At 40.6% G+C, this 18,523-nt stretch overlaps 2 protein-coding genes across 2 annotated transcripts in view; both read right to left on the reverse strand.

Moving 5' to 3' along the window:
• LOC117663200 (uncharacterized) overlaps positions 1 to 18,523 on the reverse strand; it is a 163,517-nt gene that overhangs the window by 120,247 nt on the left and 24,747 nt on the right. The window lies entirely within an intron of this gene.
• LOC117657051 (uncharacterized) overlaps positions 1,167 to 18,523 on the reverse strand; it is a 72,582-nt gene continuing 55,225 nt past the window's right edge. Inside the window, 5 exon segments of the mRNA XM_087885237.1 lie at positions 1,167 to 10,026; positions 10,028 to 10,148; positions 10,151 to 11,306; positions 12,377 to 12,499; positions 16,673 to 17,329. Coding sequence (XP_087741363.1) covers positions 9,663 to 10,026; positions 10,028 to 10,148; positions 10,151 to 11,306; positions 12,377 to 12,499; positions 16,673 to 17,329 — 2,421 coding nt within the window. The 3' untranslated portion in view covers positions 1,167 to 9,662.

The raw sequence follows: 18,523 nt of genomic DNA on the forward strand, positions 1-18,523 counted from the left end.
GGACCGGTCAAAAGTGCGAGGACCAGTCAGAAATGACTTTTTTCAGCCCTCTGAGTAGTCCCTATGCAGATAGCCACGCCTACCTGGTCACATGACCAGCTAGCCACGCCCACCCAGTCACATGACCAGCTAGCCACACCCACCCAGTCACATGACCACCAAGCCACACCCCCAACTAAGCCACACCCACAGAACCGGTTGTTAAAAAAATTGAATCCCACCACTGGAGATAACGCTTTGTTCTCCACTCAGTCATGGAACATCCACAGTGATTATCCACACAGACCACTGAGTTACATTCACTACTAATCTCTGAGATGCTCCTGTACCTCAATAGTTGTATAGAGATTGTGCAGAGTGTGTCAAGCTTCAGGTGTTTACCAGAGCTAAAAAAGACTTTTTCACAACAATACTAGAAGTCTCCACTGGACAATGTGACCTGGCCTAATAGGGGGGAGGGAAAACTTGAACTTTAACGAAGTGGGTTTGTGCAGGAAACAGTCAGATCTGCCTTTGCCCTCATCTTTGCCAATATGATGTACTCATTAAAGTTTTCCATTAAGAGATTGTATCGTCTCAGCCATGCTTGCTTTGGTTGGTTTCAACACAGTGATTGTTGGCATGCTTAATATATGCTGAAGTCATTTGGTTGCTTCAGATGAGGCAGGTTTGGCCACAATATTCTCTTCCTTTGTGCTTCTCCCTTTTCTCTCGCTTCCTCCCTATTCACTGCTGGTGAGTAGTCATGTTGATCTCACTGAGATGTTTATGATATCCACAGGTGTGTGTGTGTGTGTGTGTGTGTGTGTGTGAGACAGAGAGAGAGAGAGAGAGAGAGAGAGAGAGAGAGAGAGAGAGAGAGAGAGAGAGAGAGAGAGAGAGAGAGAGAGAGAGAGAGAGAGAGAGAAGAAAATGACAGTTGTTGTTATTCATTTCCTTCCCCCTGAAGAAAGAAATGACAGTTGTTGTCAAGAAACGTGCAATCATTAATCCTTTAAATCATCAGGCATTGAGTGCCACCCCAAAGAGACCTTGGTTAACTTGTTCTGCAGCATACTTTATGTCCTTCTAACTTGCTTATTGTTCTGGGAGGCTCCCACAATCATCAACAGTGTTTCGGTTCTGCCCCAGCTCCGGATTCCCAAGGATTGTGACACACACCAAGCTCCGAAAACTCCGTTTAATCCCAAACAGACTCCTTTCCAGAATGCAGGCTCTCCGTGCAACAGTCTTTATCAAAGTTATGAAATACCAAGAATAAACAAAGTCCGACAAAGGTTGGCAACCAGCCGAGAAAACAAGATGTGATAAGACACTCACTCTCCAAAATGGTCTGTAATAATTACACGTTGTTTCCAGCAACAAATTACTAACTGCATGCGACTTAAATAGGCTAAAGGAGTGGCCAATTAGCCTCAATCCTTACTCTCGAGGAGACCTCCTCCTCCTGAGTAGCCATTCCTGCCTTTTGGCAGCCCTGCGTGCTCAAGCATTGAGGAGAGGCTCCTCCACTTCGCTCTCTCCACTTGAAGGAGCCTCTGGAGGTTCTGAAGGCCCTGGCTAAGTCTCTGCATCTGGCACCACATCCTCTTCAGCCTCCTCGCTGTCTGACTCGAGTGTCGGCTGCACAGACTGCTGGCGCGACACCACACCAGCCTCCTTGTCGTCGGGATCAGCCACGATCCACACAGGCTACTAGTGGGCCACAACAGTTTCCTCAGAGAAGTCACAGACCTGCCACAGGAATATTCAGCCGCAGGAGGAGGAAGTGGACTTTTAACTCTGCTCCAAGAAGCTTGGTGGGTCCCTACAAACTACAGTGTATGTGCGAGTGTGCTCCTGCAGCAACAAGTTAAACACATGGCCTGTTGGTCCCGTCTCATTCCCTGGGATCCCACCTGGCCCAAGGAGCCCTTAAGTGGGACTCTACCATGAGTGTCTGGTTACTGCTTGCCACCTGTGCATTGAGAAAATCTCCCTGTTTCTCTGCCCACATGAGTAACATGGAACGGAAATGTTGGACTGGATTTCTCTGAGGAATGGACTTCAGGCCAGGATCAGTTTCAAAGTAAGTTTTTATTCTGGTCAACTGAGCAGAGATAATTTCCATATAAGAGTGTGTGAAGAAAATTTCTCAACAGAGAAAAGGGTGAAAGGTGCAATTATATTATTTTTCTTTTTTCAATTTCCTTCCTGCTTCTCTATCATTTGCTTTTATTTGTCTTGTACATTTATTAGGTTAACATTTTGAATTTTAAAAAGAACTCTTCTGGTTTGGTGTCGTGGCGAGACAGTCGGGGAAATAGTGGGCTCTGATGTGTCCCGCGAAAACTCCGACTGCCGAACTGCTGCCAATGGGTCTTTGGACCGGAACCATCCTGCAGGGATGGGGAAGAAAGAGAGGCGCCTCGGACGACCAAGAGGAACGGGCAAGTTCCTCGGAGGTCGGTGGGAACTTTCTGTGAGTCGGCAGCAGGGGGCAGCAGCCATGGCAGCTGCCACGAAGCTGGGACAACTGGACTAAGAAATGTGCTGGAGGAGAGTGGAAAAGAACGGAGCTCTCTGAAGTCGGTTGAGTGACAACCAACCCAGGCATGTAACAACGCTTGGAGCAATATTTTTAACTATAAGACCCCTAGCCAAAAATAGCAGCTAAAGAACAAAGGGGCAATGACAATTCTGAAATGAAACTTTAAAGAGACAAAGACCCGCCCGGAAATTGGAATAGAATCAACTGAAAAAAACCAAATATTGAGATTTGACTAAAAGACTGGCTAAAGTTTTAAATTTGAATTGGACTTTAAAAAAGAAGAGGATTTGATATTTTTAAAATTAAAAGTAAAGAGGAAAAGACTTGATAGAAAATCGATTGATGAATAGATCTAACTGAAAAAAATTAAATATTGGGACAAGGTTCAAAGACTGGACAAAGTTTTAAACTGGAGCTTTAAGGGGGAAAAAAAAGAAAACAGATTTAATACTTTTAAAACACAGAAAAAGAAGAGAATCAAATAGGACTGTTATATAATTGTAAAAAAAATGGATACTTGCATGACTAATGGAAATTGTAGACTGAAGAGAGACACCTTCTGGTTTAAAAAGGAACATTGTAACTTGCTTCTTGTTTTGGAACATTGTGAATGCTACAGATAATAGCCATGGGATCTTGGTGGAGGAGGTGTTCTCTCTTTGTCTGTAGATGGCTCGACTTTGGCGAAAAAAAAAGGGAAAAAATAACAGAACTTTTATAATTGGTACTAATTGGTGCAGGAATGAAAGAAATCAACAGGCATAGGAATGAAAGAAGAAATAACTGATATATGTTGCTTGGAATAGAAGTAAGAAAAAGAACTAAAATGATCTACGGAGGATGTAAATTGAGGACATTGAAATTCAAAAGAAATATATGCTAACAGATGAGAAAATAAGATATAGATGGCTGGAAAAAAAGAAGATAAACATGTGATTAAAAATGGAAAGCAATGTATAGACGGATAGTAATAATAAAAAGGAGGTCTTTATAGATGAATAAGCATTGAATATGAATATGTGAAGAATATGTTATAGAGATATAAAATTGAAATAAGGAGGGAAGGTAGAATATAAGAGAAATAGATTATGTTAAATTTATTAACTCATAAGTGGATGTGTTTAATATAAGAACTAAGTCTCGTTGTTAAATTGTTATAAAGATGATAATGATAATATGAAAAATAAGATGATTATACTGGGTGTAACAGTAATATTAAAGATGTTAATCTGAGATTAACAGCTAAAAGAAGATGATAAGATGGAGATGATATGCTGGGACAAATAGTTAAAATAAAAATGACTATGTTGGAATAAATAATAATAATGAAATGATTATGTTGGGAGTAACAGTAAAATAAGATCTATGCTGAGATAAATAGAAAAATGAAGATGGTAAATATTAACAGTTAAAATATTATGTAAATATTCTTAGTAATTGTAAGGATTTATATATTTAAGATATCTTCATTTAAGCTAAAAGAGAAAAGAAAATTGAAATGATATTGGGTTAGGATTTTAAGATTTAAGTAACGGGTTTTAGGATAATGGCATTGTTGAATAGATAGAATTCAGGGTAATAATGATGTAAAATATTAAGTTGTGTTATTTGAAAATTAAGATTGAGGTGAAACAAAAGGCTTGGCGCAGGACCAGAAGTGGAGAAATTGATGTTTTACTGGAAACAGATTTTATAATAGAACTAAAAAGGACATGCAGAGTTTTAAGGGTGGAAGTATTGACTTTGAATTGAAATGCATATGGACAGATAAGGAAAAGAAAAGCAAAATAGATAAATTAGATAGCAATGTTTAAATGTTTAATTGTTTAAATGGTTCAAAATTTAAATGAGCTTTAACTAAAAACAAGTAGTGTTTATGGTAAATAAAGATAGAAATATAATAAAAATAGAAATGGGAAACTAAGGTGACTAAAAGTGATATGTTCATAAAAGCATAACTTCTTGTAACATGTTTTAGTTTTAATTTGATAACACAGTGGTGGATGATAATGATGATCAATTGTTAATGATTCTAGATGATGTACTAAGGTACACAGATGGGAGTTATAATTGTGCTTGCATTTAATACATGTTGGAAATGATTAATATTAAGAAATAAATGGGGATACACCTGGAAGAGTATAGTTGGAAACAGTGGATTAATAGACAATATATGGAAAAAGAAATTTTTAATAAGTTAGCAGTATAGAAATTGGAGTTAATGGAGAATATGCTGAGAAATCAGCCAAATAATGAAATTATTGTTTATTATTGTTTATTGGTTCCATTTATATGCCGCCCTTTTCCGGAGACTCAGGGCGGCTTACAATGCGTTAAGCAATAGCCTTCATACTTTTGTATATACCTGCTGGAAATGCTGGAAATTAGCCAAATAATAGGCAGAGTTAAGGAGAATGCTGTTAATCAGCCAAAACAAAGCATGCTGGAAATCAGCCAAAACAATGGAAAATGCTGGTAATCAGCCAAATAAAAGGGGGAGTTATGGAGGAGAATATGCTGAAAACTCAGCCAAAATATGCTATGCTGGAAATCAGCCAAATAATAGGTGGAGTAATGGAGGAGAATGAGGAGAATATACTGAAGAATAATGTTGGGTGATAATTAAAATGAAAGGGTAAATTTTGAGATCTCTGTGTTAAAAGTTTAAGAACATGATAGGAAGAATTGGGTTTAGAAAACAAGAAAAATAGAAATTTTGATTAATAAATTGAAATAAAAATTGAGTTGTATACATTTGGAATTTAAGATTTGTGGTGATAAAATTGTAAGGTAAATATATAGATTAATAGAATAGGTTGTCTTTGTGTTTAATGTTCTGGCTAAAAGGAGCAAGGGATACAAAAATTTAGATAAAGCAGTATTGAATGTTGATTTATAATTGAATTTATAATTGCATATAAAAATGAGCTCTGCCTTAGTAGGAGATTAGGATGTATGATGAGATAATAGAAAGATTTATTAAGACGTTGGAATTTATGTTAAAATTGTGTGTTCTCATTTGTTAAATTAGTGTACCCATTTGTGGCCGGACCAAGACTTCGTTCTTGAAAAAAATTTCTTTTTTATGTTTATGTTGGGAAAAAAGATTTACAAAAAAAAAAAAAGATTGAGGTCAAACAATAGAAAGGTAATTGTTTTGAGTAAATCATTATAAGTTAGGCATTTCTCTTTGTTTATTTTTATTGTTATAAGATGGTAATTAGTGGAGATTTGGATAAAGCTTTTGTTAAAGAGAAGTTAGTAATTGTAATTTTGACCAGATCAATGGCTCGTTCTGAAAAGATGTATTTTTTGTTTATGTTTCAAAAAAAACAAACTTTTTTTTTTTTAAAAAATGAATTAAAAAAAGGAATGTGTATGAAAGAGTGGTGTGACCTTGATACATTTTTGTATGCACATCTGTATTATCAACATTTTTTCCGACTGTTTGAAATGCCTTTTGGAAACGTTTCTCTTACCACAAATAGACAAGTCATCTACTCTTGTTAAGCCCCCTTTTCTAGCCCTGCTGGGTATGTGACTTTCTCACTTTGACCTAATGGAGACTTCTGTGTATGCAAAGTTATAGACACACAAGGCATTTAGCATCAGTGTGCTTGGAAGCATCTCTGGGCAGTACGAATGAAGTTCCCTCCCTTTGAGCCTCTGACCCACTGATCCTCCTGGGTCCTAAATCCTTGGGAACCACAAGAAATCAGCCATAACGTTTGGGATGCAGAGAGGTTTTGATCTCCACTGAGTCACCCCTAAGAAAGTGCAAAATCTATACATCAGCTTTCTGCAAACTGCTGCCCTCCAAGTCTTTTGCCCAAAATTTGGGAGTAATAAGACTGAAGTCTAACTCCTGCGCAGATTGGAAAGGCTGCTTAGAGCAACTCTTTCCTTTAGTGAGATTTAGGTTCTGCAAGGATGCAGATAGATAAAATATCTCCTATCTAGACGTGATTTGGAAGCAAGGAGAGTGGATGTTTCCAGCTATTGGTCCATGTTTCATTATTCTATTGATAGGATGAAGCTGGAAATCATTTGGCGGCTGTGCACACAAACAAGACCTTCATTAGGGAGGTGGTGTTTACGGTATTCCCTAATCTTGAGAAGCTAAGTAAGTCAAGCTTCACTCTTCAAGGTTCGCTCAGTTGCAAAAGTAGGTTTTGGGGACTTATCCTGCACTCCCATTTCCCTGCCGTTTCCTTGGCAAGGTTTTTTGAAAGCAGATTTCCCCTTTCCAAGGCCTGAGAGGACTGGATAGGCCAAGGTCTCTGAGATGGCTTTGTGCCTAAAGCAGGACCAGAAATAGACACTTGGTGGTGCAGCAGACTAAAGTGCTGTTAAGTAGTACTTAGCTGCCAGCTGCAATTACTGCGAGTTCAAATCTCACCAGGCTCAAGATTGACTCAGCCTTCCATCCTTCTGAGGTAGGTAAAATGAGGACCCGGACTGTGGGGGCAATAAGCTGACTTTGTATAAAAAGAACACCGCTTAGGGGCCCCCGAAAACCCTACTAAGCAGGTGTATACAAAAGTATGAAGGCTATTGCTTAACGCATTGTAAGCCACCCTGAGTCTCCGGAGAAGGGCGGCATATAAATTAAACCAATGAATAAATAAATGAGCGTCTCTCAGGCTCTAGCCTCGTGATCACCAAAGTGGGCTTTCTTTGTCCCCACAAAATCTATACATTCAGCTGTTCCTGCTACTCGAGCCTCAAATTCAAGGCTGCAGCTTTCAAGATCCAGTATCCTCCAAACAACACCAACTTTCCACCTTTCAATCTCAGCTTCAAATCTTGATTCTGAGGAAATGGACTGTTCGTCTGAGTGGTGACTTATGGCTTTTGACCTCGCCCTGTAAACCATGCCCTCCGACTCTTAGGTTGGCTTTATTTAATGTTGCTTGATATTGTTATATAGCCCTGTGAGATTCAGAGGCTTTGGGATTATTGAAAGGGTTTCCGACTCCTAACTATGATGAGACATAATAAAGATGGTACACTAAAATGTGACACCAAGGAAAGAAAAAAGGAAAATTGATTAAATATAGTTTTACTGTTTTAAATTTTAGAAATTTTGCATATGATTAAATTTGAAATCAGTTGGACTTAAGACTCAGGCCAAGACCCTCTTGGATTCTCCACACACACCTGGCCTGGTCCTGGCTGTTGGGTGTCCCTCATGTAATGAGATCTACTAAAAAAAATGTAACCTGTCTTTGGGAATGGTGTTGGGGAAATAAATCTTGGAATTCTTTGGTGTCTTCCAATCCCAGAAAAATCAGGACCATTCATCTGCATAGCTAAAATGTCACTTTTGCTGCCACAAATAATGTTCCTCCCTATATTTCAAGGATAAAAACATTAAGAAGCCCTGAGAGAGAAGTACTGAAAGAACAGGAAATGTCTTCAATGTGTTTACAGAAATGCTGACACTTTCCTTTATTTGTCTTTCTCAAAAGCTGCTAAAGATGCTTATGCAATGCTCTTTTAGCAGTGAAACATTACTGTACATTTCCCCCCCACCACATCTACCCACCAATCCCCCCCCCAACAAAAGTATTAGTATCTTGGTGCTGCTCTCACCCACCAGCTATCAAAGGCTAATAAGGAGGCTCCTAAAAACAAAGGAGATTACAACAGGAGTTGCGAATAAACCTGGAAGTCCTGTGTTCAAAACCATAATCCCTTTTCTCCTCAACTCAATATTCCTACAGCTCTTCTCCACGAAGGTCACCTGCAGGGCAGAACAGCCTTTACATCTGAAAATTTACACTGGTTTCGTCACTGCCCCAAACTCCCCCAATATATCTGCTATTCATATGGTTTCTTCCACTTCCACTTCCACGGGTCCCTTAGCGAATGTTCGAAGTTACGCGATAAGCGCCCGCAGCATTTACCAACAAACCCCGAGATTATGAATATTCCAGCACCACAGCAGTTGTTCACCCTTACAAATGACTGCAGAGGCTCTGCAACATTCACCCCACATATTCTGTCCCCCCACCGCCCGGTCTTCATAGGCACTTCGCCTGTGGAGACTCACTTATCTTGAAAAGACCTCCTCTCTGTTGCAGTTTCTTTGCACACATTTGCAAAGAACAGAGGCCTAACATATTGCAAGATCTTGTGTAATCTCACACTTAAGGCCTCTATTCTCTGTGAATTGAGACCTGGGCATTTGCAAACTGAGGGAAAGTTTCGGTCATTCAGCCCTTCCCTCCATTTGCCATTTCCTAGCTGAAGCCTGCAGGGAGATTGCGTATGCTTCAACAGTCCTTTGCAAAAAAAATTTGTTGGCACCAGCAGAGCTTTGGATGAGCAGACACACTCCTCCAAAGCCGTGTCCCTACAGGCAAAGGCTTTTTGCCAAGGGTTACCAAAGCCTACAGGAATGCAATCCTCAAGCACTTTGTGGACAAGAAAGTAGCCTCAAGAGGCCATGTGCAGCCTCCAGGGGTTGCTTTCTTGGTACTGGAGTGTCATCAGGATGATCTGAGGCAAAAAAGCAGCAAATGGAAGAGCGAAAGCAGGAAGTGATGTCGTTCAATGTAAGAGATTCACTCCCACGAATTCTCGAGTTACGGATGGAATTGGCAGGATCCATTACATTTGTAACCTGAGGACTACCCATATCCAGCAACTTCTGCTGCTGATGGCCAGATGGCTATTATCAAAATAGTATGTTGCCATTTTTTCCTTCCTCCTTCCCATCTAATACAATTACATATTTGCCTACAAAAAAATAGGCAAATCTCAGTTGGACTTTCAATGGGACATTAGAAATGAAATTCAAGCTTTCTCTACACTCATCACTTGGGGCGTCATGTGGATTTTCTTGTGTGCAATAAGGCTGAATGTTTCCTGAAGCACCATCCACATTCAGGGCACTCAAATAGTTTCTCCCCTGTGTGTATAAGCATATGATTTAAAAGGCTAGTCCTAATACTGAAATTTTTCCTACGGTCTGGACACTTCTATGGTTTCTCTCCTGTGGTGTATCACCAGGTTGGAATTCCAACTGAAACTTTTGCCAGAAACGGGACACTCATTCAATTTCTCTCCTGTGTGAGTCCTCTGGTGCACCATGAGCTGGGATCTCTGAAACTTTTCCATGAACAGGTCATTCAAAGAGTTTCTCTTTGTGAGTCCTTTGGTGTGTCACCAGGTTGGAATTGGTATTGAAACTTTTACCACAATCAGAACACTCAAAGGGTTTCTCTCCTGTGTGAGTCCTCTGGTGTGACACCAGGTTGGAATGCTGACTGAAGCCTTTTCCACAATCAGGACATTCAAAGGGTTTTTCTCCTGTGTGTGTCCTCTGATGGCCAATAAGGCTGAAATTCTTACTGAAACTTTTCCCACAAATAGGACATTCAAATGGCTTCTCTCCTGTGTGTGTCCTCTGGTGTGTCACCATGTTGGAATGCTGACTGAAACATTTTCCACAATCAGGACATTCAAGCGATTTCTCCTTGGTGTGAGTCCACGTTGCCATGCTCGCTAAAGTATTTACCACATTGGGAGCATTTGTAGGGCTTCTCTCCTGTGTGAGTCCCCTGGTGCACCATGAGCTGGGATCTCTGAGAGAAACTTTTCCAAGAACAGGACATTCAAAGAGATTTGCTCCTATGTGAGTCCTCTGGTGTTGAACCAGGGTGGAATTCTGACTGAAACTTTTCCCACAGTCATGACATTTAAAGGGTTTCTCTCCTGTGTGAATCCTCTGGTGTTGAACAAGGGTACAATTCTGAGAGAAACTTTTCCCACAGTCAGGACATTCAAAGGGTTTCTCTCCTGTGTGAGTCCTCTGGTGTTTCACGAGGTGGGAATTCTTACTGAAACTTTTCCCACAAACAGGACATTCAAATGGTTTCTCCCCTGTGTGAATCCTCTGGTGGCCAATGAGATAGGAATTGTGACTGAAACTTTTTCCACAGTCAGGACATTTAAAGGGTTTCTCTCCTGTGTGAATCCTCTGGTGTTGAACCAGGTTGGAATTGTTACTAAAACTTTTATCACAATCAGGACATTCAAAGGGTTTCTCTCCTGTGTGAGTCCTTTGGTGTGTCACCAGGTTGGAATTGGTATTGAAACTTTTACCACAATCAGAACACTCAAAGGGTTTCTCTCCTGTGTGAGTCCTCTGGTGTGTCACCAGGTTGGAATGCTGACTGAAGCCTTTTCCACAATCAGGACATTCAAAGGGTTTTTCTCCTGTGTGTGTCCTCTGATGGCCAATAAGGCTGAAATTCTTACTGAAACTTTTCCCACAAATAGGACATTCAAACGGCTTCTCTCCTGTATGAATCCTCTGGTGTGTCACCATGTTGGAATGCTGACTGAAACATTTTCCACAATCAGGACATTCAAACGGTTTCTCTCCTGTGTGAATCCTCTGGTGTGTCACCAAGCTGGAATTATGATAGAAAAATTTCCCACAATCAGGACATTCAAGTGGTTTCTCCTTGGTGTGAGTCCACGTTGCCATGCTCGCTAAAGCATTTATCGCATTGGGAGCACTTGTAGGGCTTTTCTCCTGTGTGGGTCCTTCCAAGAACCACAATAGACTTGTTCTGACCAAAGGTTTTGCCACATTTAGAGTATTGTATGACTTTTCTCCAGTCTGGATCCTCTCAGGCATAATCAGCTGTGATTTACAAGTCGTATCTTTCCCACAACTGTCATGTCTATGGAGCTTTTCCACAAGTAATATTCTTGAGGAGGTCCAAAATATGGATGATCCCTTGTTTAGCAGTGCTTTGATTCAAGCCGTTTTCTTGCTCCCAGAAGGAGGCCTGCAAAACTGTCTGCTCTACCTGGTTTTCCAATTGACCTTTAACTCCCCACTAACTTCAAAACATTCCCCTTTTGTTCAATGAAACAATAATCTCCCTTGACTTTTCATGTTAACGTATGCTTGAATTTTACACTCTACTTTTCCCAGCTAGAAATCTCTTCTTGATTTTTTCTTGTTTCTCTCTCACTTACTGAGGAAGGTGAAGAATTGTGTGGCTCTCTGAAGGAAATGGAAAATATTTTGATTTCTGGACTGAATTGCTTTGCTATTCAATGTTGCTTGTTGTCCTCAGTTGTCCAGAGGGCTCTTATTGCCATCCTCTTTGTCTATAAAATTCAAATAAAAGTGCATCTTTAATGGTTGCAGAAGATGAGAAAAAAAGAAAAAACATTTATATTACAATGAAAAATGATGAAATTCACTTGTTGACTAAGTCAATCACAAATTCTTAGCAATGCAAAGGATTTTTTCAAATACAGTCAAGTGAAAAAGAAAGTACACCCTATTTGATTTCTATGGTTTAATTTATCAGGATATCATAAATATCATTGCTAGAGAACAGAAGAAAATAACAGAATTGGAATGGACCTTGTAGGTCTTCTAATCCAGCCTCTGCTCAAGCAGGACACCCTATACCATTTCAGACAAGTGGCTGTTTCATCTCTTCTGAAAAGCCTCCAGTGATGGAGCACCACAACTTCTGAAGCAAGCCGTTCTGTTGGTTACTTGTTCTCACTATTAGGAAACTTCTCACTGCTTACATAGTATAAAGAGGCAAAGTAGCAGCCAAGTACTGCTAATAAAGTGCCCTTGATCAATTGATCAGCAGCCAGGATAATTACATTGATAAAAGCCAAAGTTGTAGGAGTTTGCTGGTCTCTGGCATTGAGGTGTGTGTTAACACAATGCCAAAGTGTAAAGACATCAGCAATGATCTTAGAGAAGCAATTATTGCTGCCGATCAATTTCGGAAAGTTTAAAAGGCCATTTCCAAACAATTTAAAATCCATCATTCTACAGTGAGGAAGATTTTTCACAAGTAGGAGCTGGGGTGTGTGAGTCGTGGCCAGCGCCCACAGAGAAATGAAGCTTTCTTCGGGGACTCCCGAAGGATTGTCGATATCGCAGCCATCTGAGGGTGTTTTTGGACCGAAGCTGTCCTGTAGGGACGGTGAATGAGAGAGGCAGTGACTGGCAAGCACAGGGAAGTTGCAAATTCCCTGGCTGGTTGGAAAAAGCCTCTCAACCGGACGGCTGAGAAAGCAGCCATTGAGAGTTGCTACAGCCACAGCAGAAGCATGGAAATAAAAAAATTGTGAGAAAATGAATTATTCCTGTAAAAAGCATAGCCTGAGTAACGCCATATTTAACCTTTATATATATCTCATGTATCCTGATGTAACCTCATAATCAGGACATGAGTAGGCGGTAAGGTTTGGAACAGAAAAGGGGAACGGTAATGTTCCTATAACACTTGTTTTGTAAGAATAAAATGCTTGGTTTGGAGAATTGAAAGTTCTGGGTACATTCTAACTTGGGTCAGGCTGATCTGGCTGAGTTTAATGACTTGTCAAGAAGAACATCTGTGCAGGGAATTTTGGAGGGAAATTCCAGAACGGAAATTGTGTAGAGAGCCACATGTGTTATATAAGATCTAACCACAAGTCCCAAAGGGGACATTCCTATTGTGTTGCTACATTGTGAAAAACTATATAAACTCTTGTCAGTGGAGTGATCCGACGTTCTCTCTTTCATGGGAGAACTCTTTTGCAAAAGCTTGAATTTATATATATATATATAGCTTTATATATATATATATTTCTAATAAATCTGCTCTTTTCTTGTTCAGGATCTCTCTTTCATTTTTTATGAGGTTTGCTCTTTCTTAGAATCTCACAGAAAGAAAAAAGAAAAAGACAACACATTTGCCTTCAACAGCCTCGGCAACAACTTTTAGCCCTGCAGCTCAGAGACCATTGGACACTATGACTATGCAACTATGCATAGCATTGTTTTCAAATACAGTCCAGTAAAAAAGAAAGTACAACCTCTTTGATTTCTAGTGGTTTTACATATCAGGGTATCATAAACATCATCGCAACAGAACAGAAGAGAATAACAGAATTGGAAGGGACCTTGGAGGATTTCTATTCCAGCCTCTGGTCAAGCAGGACACCCTATACCATTTCAGACAAGTGGCTTTCTCATCTCTTCTGAAAAGCCTCAAATGATGGGGCACCGCCACTTTTTTTAAAAAAAATTATTTTATTTTATTTTATTTTAATACAAACAATCCATCTTCCATTAAACAGCGTGTCGTCTGGGTACAAATGTCTTGTGCAATAACAATTAAAATTTACAGCCATGTTCATGATTTGCATGCTTTTAACTTAATACTGATAAACATAGCATATCTAATACTATAACAATTCTCTTCTTAGCTTATTTAATTCTATTAATATATTTTCTATATTTCACTAATCTACTTTTATTTCTAACTTGCATATTTATTCTCTAACCATCTGTAAAATAGTTGCCATACAATATAATATTCAGTTTATTCATTCTCTTTAACTGCAAGTGTTAACCTATTCATTTCTGCACATTCTAATATTTTCCTAATCACATTCTCATCCGTAGGAATCTCTTCATTTTTCCAATTTTGTGCAAATATAATTCTAGCTGCAGTTATGCATGGATAATCAAGTATACATTCTCTTTACTTATAAGCTTCTGGTAAAATCCCCAACAAAAATATTTCGGTTTTGTATTTTTGTCCAGTATTTTTGGCTTCTGTGCATTTCCACCACATATGATAATACAACGCAGATGTCTGGTGACATTTCCAACATTTAGCTAATTTGTCTTTAAACGTCTTTGCCAATCTTGCTGGCGAAAAATGCCATCTATAAAATATTTTATACAAGTTTTCTTTATATGCAGTTGACATTGGTAATTTGTAATTTCTATCCATGGTTGCTGCCATTTTTCTAATTCTATTGTATAACCAAAATTTTTTGCCCATGCTATCATTCTTCACTTGTTCTTCTAATTTGATACCCAATAAATAACTAGTTTATCACTCTCTCTTCTGTTCCTGTTGCAAACTTTCCAATTTTTCCAAATCTATCTTGATTTGTTGTATAAGCTTATAATTATCTTCCTTAATCGTTACACAGCTTGCTGTTAATTGAATCCCTAAGTATTTTACTTCCTTAGTAATCTGAATGTCTAATTTCTTCATTAACTTTTTTCTGTTTCTCTGTAATATTTTTCACTAAAATCTTAATTTTTTCTTTATTTTTAATCCTACCACTTCGCCATAATCTTCTATTCTTTCTATTAATTTTGGCCCTGTTTCTTGTGGATCTTGTAAGATAAAAACCAAATCATCCGCAAATGCCTGTAATTTGTATTCTTCCTTTTTTATTTCCATACCTTTTATCTCCTTATCCTGTCTAATACTTCTATTTAATACTTCTAGTGTCAATACCAATAATAATGGTGAAATGGGACATCCCTGTCTTGTAGCCTTTCTGATTTTAACCTTTTCGGTCACATCTCCATTTACCATCACCTTTGCGTTTTGTTTATAGTGTATTGCCTTATCATCTTGATAAATCACCCCCCAAAGTCCATAACTTTTAATTGTGTCAGCATCAATTGCCAGTTCACATTGTCAAACACCTTCTGTGCATCAAAGAAAATCAGTACCATTTGCTTCTCTGGATGTGCTTCATAATATTCCAGTGTATTCAAAATTATTCTCATATTATCTTTGTCTCTTAGGTAAAAAGCCATTTTGATCTGCATGTATAAATTGATTTAAAGATCTCTTTAGTCTTTCTGCTATTATTGAAGCAAATATTTTGTAGTCCGGATTCAATAAAGATATTGGTCAATAGTTTTTTTATCTGATGCAAGTCTGAAACCTCTTTCAGTATGAGCGTAATGTATACTTCCATTCAAGAATTTGGTACTTTCACCTCTAACATTAATTCACTAAATACTTCCAACATTGAATTATCTATGGAGTTTTGTAATATTTTATATAACTCTACTTGTAGCCCATCCGGGCCTGATGTTTTGCCATTCTTTTGTCTTTTAATTGCTTCCATTAATTCCATCATTGTTATTCTTTCTTCTAATGTTGCTTTAACTGTTTCTGGTATTCTAGTTAACTCTGCTTTTTCTAAGTATTCTTTTATTTTATCAATTGTCTCTTGATCGTATAGTTTTTCATAGTAAACATGAATTATTTACTTTTTATCGTTGTTTCGATAGCAAGAGGTCCAGTGGTGAAATCCAAAAATTTTCACTACCGGTTCTGTGGGCGTGGTTTGGTGATCATGTGGCTGGGTGGGCGTGGCCAACTTAACATCACTCACATCACTCACTGATAAGAGTCAGGAGTTGAACATTCTGAAGCACATTCTGCCCTTCTGAAGCCCCCAACGCTTTGAGTTTCCATCCGCCATCTGGCTTGACTGGCCAAGCAAAACTCAAGAGCCTTCTCTTGCCCTGCTCTCCATCCCGGAGGGCCGCACATCCCCACCGCCAATCCTCTGTACAAATCGCCCACCCTGTTTCTACAAAGGCAGATTCCCCCCCCCCTTGCAGGGTGATCCAAAGAGGGGAGGAGAAAAGTCCAGGCAGATTGAGAAGGAGCAATAGGTGGGATGTGGGAAAGTGGACAGAAGCATCCAGGCAGAAGGGCTTGTTTTTTAAGTGTGCTCAAGGCTGCCTAAAGAAAGATTGGGAAGCTCAGCTCTGGGCCTTTTCCTCCTCGGTGGCCAGTCCCATTCTAAACTTCCTGTAGAACTGCTGAGGCCAAAGGGCTTTAAATGGGGCCTGGGAACCCAAAAGCCGGCTTTCTCAGAACTTGCACAGGACTCCCTGTTGCCTGTCACCTTTACTTAGGGGTAGGGTTCGAATCCCAGAGTGAGGGGTAAACAATCGTCTTTTAGCTCATCGCCACTGTTTCAGGATTGGGGTGCATGCTAGCTCCTAACCTGAAATCCCCGAGCCTCCATTGGCGCTGCACACAGAGCCAAAGACTTTATAGGTGGGCTGTGGCAGGATGATGCCAGGGCCATCGCCGCGCTCTCTCCGTCCCACGCTCAGTTTGTTTCCCTTCCACGCAACCATCAATAGTTCGCCCTTTAACATGATTTGTAGACCTCAAATCTCAGCATTTGCCGCTGAGGGAAACACCAGGCTCTTCCTGGAACAACCCACCGCTCTTGCCGCTCTCCCTCCCTGCCTGACTGCAGACGCCTGCCTGCCCTCGTGGAGCACTGCTGCACCGCCGTTCACTTTCTTCCTTCTCCCACTGTGAAACGAAAGCAAACGGCAGCGGCGCGCTCCAGGAGGGCAGGTGGACGTCTGCAGCCAGGCGAGGCGGGCGGCGAGAGCAACAGCGGCGGCCCCTTCCATGTGCAACACACAGAGGTGGTGAAGGTGGCCCTGGCGCATCTGTTGCTGGGGAGGCATGGCAATCGCTTGGCAAGGGTGGTCTTGGCGGGGGCTGCCTCGGCCTCTCTGCCCACTCCATGTTCCACTCTGGTCGGCTGCGGAACTACAGCGACCTGATCTTCAGCAAGATGAAGAGCTATCCGCACTGGCCCGCCCAGGTAAGCGCCATCACCCAGCCCGAAGTGAAAGTGCTGCGGGCTCCGTGGTGGCACAGCTGGACCTGGCCCTCCACCCGAATGGGGGTTTGTCACCCCGCCAGCTGCTGCCAGTTTCTGCACTTCTTGCTCTGCTTCTTCACCAACAGGAAGCGGCACCGTGGCTGAGCCTCCTTCCCCGGAACACCAGACTCTGCGGGCCAAGTTCCCACAGTGGCACCGGCAGTTAAAGATAGCAGGCAGGTAGCCGGGTGGGAAGCCAGTGGACTGCTTCAGAGCCCCAAGCCCTGCGGAGCCAGTCCGGGAGGCCCAGAGGGAAGGCGCCCTTTTCTGCAGCATCCCCCTCCCCTTTGGATCACTCTGCAAGGAGGAGGCTCTGCCTTTGCAGAAACGAGGCAGGGTGAGCGAGTGGTGACCGAGGGGACTGGTTCAGCGGTGTGGCCAGCCAGTGGTCGCTACAGGTTCGTCGACCCAAGCCACATGTCTGCTACCGGTTATCCTGCACTCCCATTTCCCTGCAGTTTCCTTGGCAAAGTTTTTTGATAGAAGATTTCCCCTTTCCAAGGCCTGAGAGGACTGGACAGGCCAAGGTCTCTGAGATGGCTTTGTGCCTAAAGCAGGACCTTCAGCAACCATTTACACCTTTCAATCTGAGCTTCAAATTTTGATTCTGAGGAAATGGACTGTTCTTCTGAGTGGGGACTAATGGCTTTTGACCTGGCCCTATAGACCATCCCTTCTAACTCTTAAGTTGGCTTTATTTAAGTTTGCTTGATATTGTTACATATATAGCCCTGTAAGAGATTCAGAGGCTTTGGGATCATATTTCCAACTCCTAACTATAATAAGATGAGAAATGATAAAAATGGTGTACTAAAATGTGACACCAAAGAAAGAAAACAAGGAAAATTGATTAAATATATTTTTACTATTTTAAATTTTAGAAACTTTGCACATGTTTAAATTCTAAATCACTTGGACTTAAGACTCAGGCCAAGAGCCTCTTGGTTTCTCCACACACTTGGCCTGGTTGTTGGGTGTCCTGCAAAGGTATCACATGAAATGAATTGTGTTTGAATTGTGTTGGTGAAACAAACAATCTTGGAATTTTTGGTGTCTTCCAATCCCAGTAAAATCAGGATAATCCATCTACATATTTGAAGGATTCAGTTTGAAAAAAATTAAAGATCCCTGGAAGAGAAGTGAAAGCACAGGAAACATCTTCCATGTGTTGGGAGAAGGTTTTGCATTACATTCTTCCAATGTTTACAGAAATGCTGAGACTTTCCTTTATTTTTCTTTCTCAAAAGCTATTCATGATTCTTATGCAATGCTATTTTAGAAATTATCTACTGTACAATTTTTTCCTCACATCTCCCCAAGCAGCAGCGGAGACCACAAACGTATCAGTTCCTTGGTGCTGCTCACACCTAAGCCGTCAAAGGCTAACAAGGAGGCACCTGCAAGTGAAGTAGTTCACAGCAGGAGTTGTGAATGAACCTGGAGATCCTGTTCTCAAAACCACAATCCCTTTTCTCAATTCAATATTCCTAC

This window comes from Pantherophis guttatus, chromosome 2 (genome assembly GCF_059756535.1).
Source record: "Pantherophis guttatus breed Tessera chromosome 2, ASM5975653v1, whole genome shotgun sequence".
Lineage (NCBI taxonomy): Eukaryota > Metazoa > Chordata > Lepidosauria > Squamata > Colubridae > Pantherophis > Pantherophis guttatus.